Source organism: Volvox carteri (genome assembly GCF_000143455.1).
Source record: "Volvox carteri f. nagariensis unplaced genomic scaffold VOLCAscaffold_94, whole genome shotgun sequence".
Classification (NCBI taxonomy): domain Eukaryota; kingdom Viridiplantae; phylum Chlorophyta; class Chlorophyceae; order Chlamydomonadales; family Volvocaceae; genus Volvox; species Volvox carteri.
In genome coordinates, this window is record NW_003307637.1 from 33544 (window position 1) to 42914 (window position 9371).

The window sequence follows — 9371 nt, forward strand, 5'->3', positions numbered from 1 at the left end:
AGCAGTTATTATCCCAGACGAGAGCAAAAGCAGCTGATGATGCACTGAGATCCGAGTACTTTGCATAAGGTTGACTCCCATAACACTATCATCATCACCACCAGCACCACTTCCACCACCACCTCCACCGCCGTCAGCATCCTCACAACCTCCAGGATGCGATGGCAGTTGCGTTGGCAGTGCCGCCGCCGCCGGCGTACCCAACTCCCAACACAAACACAAGCGATGATCTTGGAAGTTGGTGAATCCGTCTGTCTGTCCGTCAGCAGCACCTGCCCGTACTCCGCGCAAATCAAAAAACTTTTACCACTACCAACAGCCACAGCAGCACTGGGAACAGTATGGAAGTAGTTTGATGGTGCAGAGTCGCTAGCACGCGAGACTGCCACACAACCGTCACACAACCCAACCCACCACCCCCACCATCACGATGTCAGGGTCTCAATGAGCATCAACCTCTGCCGCCGTCGCCGTCGCCGTCGCCCCCGCCGCCACGTTCTCCGTCCCCCTCAGGACGCACCTCAGGTTCCCCTTCCGCCCTCCCCTCCCCACCAGCCTCCTCCATCTCCTCTCCCCCTGCCTTGACCCCCTGCCCCTCCATCCCCCCCTCATCGTCGTCGTCGTCGTCTTCAGGCAGGTACTCCATGACCACATCCCACCTGCGCGAGAACAAGGAGAAGAAAAGTAGTAGTAGTAGTGGTAGGGAGTTTGATTGACGAAAGAGGGTTAGGTTACGACGAGGGGTGGTATTGCTGCAATACAGTGTTTAAGTGTGTAAAACCTAGAAAAGTATGTACATCGGTCAGTAAAGTAGTAATAGAATGTTGAAAGGAGGGGGAGAAAGGGATAGGGGCTGGCTGGACATATGGACAGCCAAGGACAGAAAATCCGGGGACCCAGCACCGGTAACAATGCACGGAATGCCAAATATAAGAAGAAGAACACCCCTTTGGTTCCCCTAAAGAAGACGAACTAAAGGGGAAGAAGAACACTAAGGTTCCCCTTGCAACATTTCCCCCCCCTCAACACACACACCCTCCCAACTGCCACCACCTCACCTGCCCATAAACTCCCTAATCCCCCCTCCCTCCCGCATGCCTCTCTCAATATACTCCCCAACCCCCTTCAACCCGCCTCTCCCCCCCCGCACCCAAACCCCGAAACACACCTGCTCCCCGGGGCCGCGAAACTGACGTACTTGACGAACCTCATAAGGCCCTCGTCCCGCAGTACGAGGTTGAGGGTGTTGGCCGCCGCATTCACATTCAGCACTCCGCTCTCCTCGGAGTCCGCCTGTCGTACCGCATGACGATGGAGGAGGCGGAGTATAGGGGGTGGCGAGAAAAGAGGGTCCATTACACACTGGTGGTTGTAATTGTGGCGGTTGTGGTGCAGCAGCAGCAAGGGTCGCAACTACCAAGTTCCATAGAGGGGCATTTCGAGAGGGGAGGTGAGCCAACGCGAGCCGGGAGCTCACCACCAGGGGCAGCGGCGCGCGGGTAAAGAAGGAAGAAAACGGCAGACAAGCATACAGACAAACAGACCACACAGACACGGTTCCTCCAATCAATCCCCTTCCCCTTCTCCGAACATACATACATACATACATGTAATAAACACATGGACTCACATTCACTCGGTACACCTCCGCCGCCCCGCCCCCGTCTTCCCCTTCCTCATCCGCCAACAAGTACGCCTCGAAGCCGCCAACCTCCCCAGCCTGCAAGTTGGGGGCAAGTCGGGGGGAGGGAGGGGGGGGATTATACACAGTTAATAACTGCGGAAGTCATTGGTGGTGTTGGGACGAGCGACTTTTACGGGTTGCGGGATCAAAGCGGTGCGGGGGCAATGCCGACCGCGGGTGCCCCCGGAGAGGCGGACCTGAGCATCCCGGTACTGATGCTGGGGAGGGCGGGACGTGTGTGTGTATGTGTCTGTCTGTGTCTCTCTCTTTGTGCGTTGGCCTATAAAGCAAAGGGCCAAGGAGTTGGATTTAACCTAACCTAACATATCTATATACATACATACATATGTCTCCACCTACTCTCATCTCGTACCTATCCGTACACTCACTCTCCCACTCCTACCTGCCATGCCGACGCCGCCTCATCCGTAGAATCATCCACAAAAGTAAGTACGACATCCAGTCGTGGATCGGTTGTTAAAATGCCGTAATGGGCGACCGTGTAGTCCAACCCTGGCGGGGTGGCGGGGGTGGGGGTGGGGGTGGGGGTGGGGGGAATGTCTGTATGTACCTATTCAATGCCGAAGCATCTAGAGTACGTTAGGACGTGGTATATGTGTTTAAAAAAGGAGGATCCTAAAGGAGGATCCTAAAAAGGCAACCGGCCCGGCCGGGGCCGGTGTCGGTTAGCTGAGGGGACGTGGGAGGGGGTTAGGACGGGGGAGTTATGGGGGTTGCGGGTTGGGAGGACTATCAAATTAATGGTCAAAGAAAACACAGCGAGTGTGTGGCGTGGGGTGGAGTGGGATGGGGTGGGGTGTGAGCGCGCGCGGGAGATATATCGAGTGTCAAGCCACAAGAGAATGGGAGTGGGTCCACCTTGCTTTGTTAGGCACTCCCAAAAACACTTCAAAAAAATCGTACCTCCCCCTTTTCCCCCCTCCCCACCTCGCCGTTTCCCCCATCCAAACCTGTACCTGGTCTGAAGCGGCGCACCTCCCCCGTCTGCCCCAACATTGTTACGCTGGTCAGGGCCTTCAGCAGGCGAGCGAAGGACCCGCTGGCCAACAGATCGCGACGAACTCGGTCAAGCAGGGACCCCGCGGTGGGCGAGGAAGGGGGGGAGGGGGAGAGGGCGGAGGCGGCGGCATCGGCGGCGCCGTTGCTGTTGGCGCCGTCAGCGCCGGCGCGGCTGCTGCTTCCGTTGTCGTACTTGAGGTAGCGTTGCTTGTGAGGGGGACCTGTCCAGGGGAGGGCAGGTGTATGTGGGGGCGGGTTAGGGCCGCGCGCGTGTTTGTGTTTGTGTGTGTGTGTGTATAGCACTAGTATAGTACAGTACATAGCTCTGCTCCCCTGTCCTCTATTTATCCCGCTCCTTCCCTTGCCGTGCTCATATGCTCGGACCAAAACCCCCCTTTCCCCCCTCTCCCCCCCCACACGTACCCACTGCCACCCAGCCGTCCCGCACCCCCGCAGTGTATCTGGGTATTTGCTTGTTACCCAGACCGTCAGCACCGTCCTCTGAGATGCAGGCCGCCACAATCTGAGGGGTCCAGAAGGGGGGGGAAAGTCGGGGAGAGAGCGGGGGAAGGGGGAGAGAGTTTGAGGGTAAGGAAGGGGGTCGGGTGGGGACCGGGGATGGGGTGGGGGGGCGGATAAAGGGATGGGAAATCGCGACCCACCGACCCACACCGACCCAGCACTCACTCACTCACTCACTCGCTCACCTGCTCTGCCAGCCCCCTCTTCAGGAAGTTGTGCAGCTGCACACTGCCCTCCGCCGCGAACCGCTCCCTGATCTTCGGCCAGGAGCTCTCCGACAGATACACGGGGTTCACGTAGCGAATGAGAAGAGCCAAGTCGTCGTCGGAAAGAGGACCGGCGCCACCTGAAATGTACGGAATGTACGGCAAACAGGATACGACAGAGTACGACATGACCCCAAAGAGCGTTTTTGTGTGTGTGTTTGTGTTTGTGTATGGTCATGTGCAACTCTTCTGTCCTTCTGTCCACCTCCCTCTCCCCGGCCCCACCAGGGCCCCCCCCCGGGTTCCCCCATGCCCACAAAACCCCCAACCCCAACCCCACCCTCGATGGTCTCGTGTCGTGTCTGCGCATCCTCCCCCGCCCGCATCTGCAGCTGTTTCAGAGAGGCCTTATCCGCCCCCTGGGGCGGCTGATCCGCGTGGTACCATCCGCTGATGGACAGGCGGGGCTTCTCCCCGGAGAACACCTCCTGGACCGCGTGGAAGGAGCGACCTGGGGGCCGGGGGTGGGTGGGGGGGAGAGAGTTGGGGTGGAGGGGGGTTGGTAGGGGTGTGTGTGTGTGTGTGTCATGGAAAACAGCACTCGACGTGATCTAGGCCACCAGCCATATATATATCAAAGGCGGCTGGGGGTCGCGTGGGGAGGGGGGAGGGGGGAAAGACGAACCACACACGATTGAAGCTGCTGCCAGGGCAAGAGAGTATCAAACGTAGAACTGACCGAAAGGCGTGAAAAGGTGGAGGGGGGGAAAAGATGGAGTGGAGGGTTACAATGCTTGTATGTGTGCGTGTGTAAGGGAGGGAGGAAGATCCAGGTGCTATATTAGTTCCGTTGCAGGGAGGTGGGTCGGTATGTATGTCCGGTACCCGTATCCCCTCCCAATCTAATCACTCCGCCTCCCTCCTCCTGGGACAGGCAGACAAACACGGGCGGGATGGACAGACAGACGGACAGACGGACGGACAGTGTCGTGACCCACTCACTCACCGGGGGTTACGGTAAACATGGCCATGGTGTTGAAGAAGGGCAGGTGGGACAACGTCGGGGCGGGGGCGGGGGTGTGTTCCTGTCCTGCGGGAGTGCGGGTACCGTGTGTGGTGTGTTTTGGGAGCCCCGGGGAAAAAGGGGGGGGAGTTGCGGGTTCGTGTCAGCGGGGCGTTGACAGGTGGTGGGAAATCGGCGCCATCCATCTTTACCCGTACTAAGTAAATACTTCCCGTACTTTCCCGACACGTCCGTCCGCCTTGCGTGTACGAACAATCTGGCTAACTCAAATTCTATCACGCAAGGGACCTTCCCCCCCCTCCCATACACACACACACACCGCTCACCCTCCACTAGGGGATACAGCTCCAGTGCGCCGCCGTCCTCAGGGACCCATGGGTCATCTGGGTCCGTCAGATAGATAATGTACGACACACGGCGGTTGGCGATGACGTCATCGTGGCACAGCAGGTGCCCGCCGTACGCATAGACGTTGCAGGAGCAGTCCGTACGGGGTGACAACTCCCCGCAGCCGGTAACGGTGGTCACGAAAGCGCGGAACTCGTCACTGTATGTATGTATGTGCGTGTATGTATGTATGTATGCGCAAGGGACGGGGGTACGGGGAGGGACGGGGATGCAGCCGGACACAAAGGAACGTCAGGACAATAAAAACGAGGTGACAGGAGGTGATTGGGGCCCCTCTTCCCCCTCTCGCATTTCGCATTTCATTTCCTAGAGGTTTCGAAACGCTGTTGCTGCTACATACCAGTCAGGGTAGCTCAATATGACTTCGGCGTAGTTTCTTTCTCGCTCCTCGTGTCGAGTGGTAGGATTCCTCTATGCTGCGTGCTTTTTTTCCTTTTTGGACGTACAGTCCTAGAAGGCCCTTGGGCCGCCTCTTTGTTACACCTTTGAAGGGTAGTTACGCAACTCCAGGAGGCGTAACACACATACATACACACACATACATACACACACTCTGCCGGCCACTTCCCGGCGCCGGGCACGTCACCCCCTCTTCGAACACAAACACAACACGGGCTCCCTCTCCACCCCTCACATACACACATACATACGCACCTGTACAGCGCCTTTTTAAGTTTCATAAGGCCCGGCAGTTTGGCAGCCGCCTCAGGATCCAGAGAATCCAAATTACCCAGATCCCCTAGGGGGAATGGGGGAGGGGGAAAGCTTCCAGGGTGAACAAGGGGGGAAGAAAGGTAATATGTGTCGTGATGTGATGTCTGATACTGGCAAGCAGGAGAAAGGGGACCATAGTGTTTAGCCAAAGCCAAAGCCGCACACACACACCCCGCTCCGGTGCTGGCCTCCATCCCTAACCCCTCCAGTTCCCCCTACCCCTCTACAACCTGCTTTGTCTTCATCCCTTTCCCTCCTCCCCGCCATCTGCACAGCCCCGGGGCTCAAACCCCCCTCCCTCCCCACCCCGCCTTTTGGATCTCCCCCGCCCTTTGGCCCGCTACGTGTTCAGCCTACTACACACACACACACGTATATTACAGCCTACAGCCCTCACGCCTTCCCTCCGTCTCGTAAGCCTGGGCATTTGATAGTTCACGTATATACTGTGTGTAGTAACATTTCTCCCCCACCCCGGCCTCGCTCACGCACATGCTCTCCTATGTGTAAAAACATCCTTAAAGAGGCCCCCTTCCCTAGCAGGCTCTCCCCTTTCCCCCCGGGATGATAGGGCCCACTAAAGCGCTGTTTGATGGGGCCTTATCCGTGCTGCCGTTCCGCACTGGTTCGCCACGTGGGCACACCAGGGTTGTAATCCTGCTGCTCCCTAATCCCCCTTTCCGGCCCAGGACGGAGGACGGAAGGCTTGGGAGTGAAGCCGGCATCTCCTCCGCCAGATTGGGTGGGAAGCCCCGGGGGTAAGATGGGGGAAGGCGGGGGGGTTGCGACTCCAAACCCACACGCGGCACACGGGACACCGACCTGTCTGGAAGACCTTGAACAGATCGGTTTCCTTGTAGGTGGCGTTGATGTTGTTGATTATTTCGTCGCGGACCTGACGCAGCAGGTCTGCATTGAAGATGTCCCGCATCACGCAGTGGTTGTATGGCGCGGCGGACTGGTATTGCTCGGCCAGGCTGGGTGCGGCTGCCATCACGGTTCCCGATACGATGCCGGCTTCCAAATGGTGACCGCCCGAGACGCCTGCAGCCGGCGGCTGCGGCACGGAAGTGCTACTGGCCTTAAGCTTCTTCGCAGGAGGCTCGCCGGTGGCGCCGTCAGCCGCGGTTAGGGCGTCAGTTGTCGGGATAGAAGCCATCGGAATTCAAAGCAAAAAGCAAAAAGGGAAAGTATCTAGGAAGCTGTCGACGCCCTTTTAGAATTCAAGAATTTGTTTTGAAGGATGAGGTGTCGCTGTTACATCAGCTTGCGTGGAGGTGTCGGAAGAAATTGCTCTAGTGTCGGCGGCGGAATATTATAGGCTTTGTGCACAAATGCCCTACTGTAGCACCGTTGCCAATAGGAAGCAAATAAGCAAAACGAACATCACCACGGCCTGTGCATAATTTTGGCTCGTGTGGACGTGGGGCACTTATAAAACTGTGTTGTACCGGAAGTTGAAGCCTTGTACGCCCTGGTCGCCGCTGGTTGAGCCAGAATTAAGGTAATATAAATGGCTTCATCTTTAAGCAATCTGTGACCCTGTAGCTTCCAATTTGCTGGAGAGTCCAAATGAGGTCCTGTCTCCAACCCAAATAAAATTTGAAGTTGCCACGACATGAACATTTCCTTATAATCAGGAGATGCATTTAATCATAAATTCGTGCTCGAACTCTTGTGCCAATTAATTATGTTGCAAGTTGATCATGTGGATGCGCTTGTTAGGAACTATCTCTTACATATGCCAAACTGTTGGCACTGTTAGTACTGTTCGATTCATGCAACAACATGATGATCTAACTGAGCGGTCACGACCCTGAGACATGGACAGCGGTGCAAAACTGGAGTGGGGCCTCCGCCAATCTCCCCGTACCCCCAAGTCAACCAGCTTTCGTGGGAGCTCTTTCAACACCAATAGTCCGCCGCTGCGTCGGCTGGTGATGGCGTTCTTTCGAACACGGCTAGGCCTACAGCTACTGACAGCTGCCGCGTGCCTGTCCTGGATGACCGCTTCTTCCTGGGCGATTCTGGTCAACAAGGTGCGTCCAAAACCTACATCTCAATAACTCACATGCAACGAACAAAACGGTTCAACTACGGTCAGCTCACTGTTTGGCACATAGCTCCTAGTCATTTTGGCACAAAACGCAGCGCGCCAAGTTTCCGCGGAGTTTCCGCGGAGCTGTCAACTGCCCTATCGTACCCGGATCCCTTGCCGTACTCCACAATGCCTGGGCTCCTCTGCTCTCCTTCTGCTCTCCCAACCATCTCGACCCAACCCAACTCAACCCCACCAAGGTCAACCCGTCCGCCCAACCCTTTCTCCCCCCCCCTAGCATATCATGGTCAACCTCAAGTTCCCCTACCCCTGCACAATAGCCTGGATGGGCCTCCTTACGACAACCCTAGCGTCCTACATCGCAATAAGGCTGGGGCCAACAGCACGCAGGGTCGCGGTGACGACGTTGGCGGTGGTAGCCGGCGGCAGCGGCAGCGGCGGTGGCAACGGCATCCTCCTCTCCCCCTCCCTCTCCCCCTCCTCCATCTCCTCTCCCGCTCTCTCCCCAGCTCTTCCAGCAATGACCTCCCGCTACTACCTCACCAGGGTGCTTCCCACGGGATTCTTCATGGCCCTCACCTTCCAGACCGGCAACATGGGCTACCTCTACCTCACGGTTGCCTTCGTTCAAATGCTCAAGGTACGTACGACAGGGCGCGGCTCGGGGGGTGTCCTCCTACAGTGGCAGCTTGCCTTTGCTGCTCTGAGATTTTGCCGTGATGTCGTACGTATGCTAATCACTTATTGCTTGACTCTCTATGTTGAGTATTCGCCTTCTCCCTCCTCTCACCCATTCCCCCTCCTCCGTCGCACCACCTGTAACCCAGTTACTCTGCTGTACACGCACATACCTACAATCCTACACACAAAACGACAATAGATGCTCTCTACTTCCTTTTACAGGCCTAAAACAGACATATACATACATACATACATACATACATACATACATACATACATTGCTTGGTGAGGGACGAGGGTGAGAGCGGTGCAGTACGAGACAGAGTGAATAGGTTTCTGGAGGATAACCGTTCAGGTTAGTGGCGGTAAGGGGGAGGCGCCGCGCGGGCTACAATCCTCCCCCTGCGGTTTTCTGGAGGGTCTAGGAGCTGTGTGTCGTGGCAACGCTAACGCTTTGGTCGTTTCGCCGGACTCCCCCGGGCTCAAGCAGTGGTGATCAGGCTTGTGCGGGATCCCTTTTCTTTATAAGGCTACTTCTCCCCTGGACCAGCCCAGGAAGGGACAGGTGGTGGAGGTCAGTTGTTTTAAGGTGGTTGCAAGACGTCTTGTGGTGTCGAGCTCTCTTAGCCTTTCTCTCTTGGAGGTTTTTTTGTTGGCCTGTTAGGTATATCAGGAGCCCTCCCCTGCCGGGACTGCCCTAACCGAATTTTTGTTTCTTTGTTTGTTTTCCCTTCGAATCCCGTTTTCGTTGGTGGTGTTTTGGGGGGTTGTTTCAGAGAGCCTTTGACTTTGCCCTAGCTGAGACTTGTGGACTCGCTCTAGCGGGACCTGAGAGCCCTTCGTGGTGTATTCAATGCAGCGCCATCCCCGGATGGAGGGGCTGCGGAGTGGCTGCGTAGAGTGTTGGCAGTCTGAGTCGGGGTCGGGAGCACACNAGACTAACCGACTTGTGCTGTGTGCTCCCGACCCTTGCGCTGTGTTTCGGCTTCGGCCCCCGGCTCTCGCGGCCCACAGTGTAATCTAAGACATACATACATACATACATACATACAT

General features: G+C 56.7%; 2 protein-coding genes across 2 annotated transcripts in view; one reads left to right on the top strand and one right to left on the bottom strand.

Moving 5' to 3' along the window:
* Positions 1–8: 8 nt before the first annotated feature.
* On the bottom strand, positions 9–6895 carry VOLCADRAFT_108132 (uncharacterized protein; the record flags this gene model as incomplete). The annotated part of the gene is made up of 15 exons (XM_002958424.1): positions 6401–6895; positions 5519–5603; positions 4783–5003; positions 4439–4522; positions 3773–3943; positions 3412–3572; positions 3128–3227; positions 2681–2925; positions 2347–2374; positions 2088–2197; positions 1882–1902; positions 1631–1720; positions 1169–1293; positions 521–659; positions 9–149 (listed from the first exon to the last, which is right to left on the bottom strand). Exons 1-15 carry the CDS (start codon positions 6735–6737, stop codon positions 9–11), a joined length of 2058 nt encoding a protein of 685 aa, XP_002958470.1. The 5' UTR covers positions 6738–6895.
* A 754-nt stretch (positions 6896–7649) lies between these two features.
* VOLCADRAFT_99715 (uncharacterized protein) overlaps positions 7650–9371 on the top strand; it is a gene marked incomplete at both ends in the record, with an annotated part of 3491 nt that continues 1769 nt past the window's right edge. Inside the window, 2 exons of the mRNA XM_002958402.1 lie at positions 7650–7677; positions 8147–8277. Coding sequence (XP_002958448.1) covers positions 7650–7677; positions 8147–8277 — 159 coding nt within the window. The remainder of the gene's footprint in view (positions 7678–8146; positions 8278–9371) is intronic.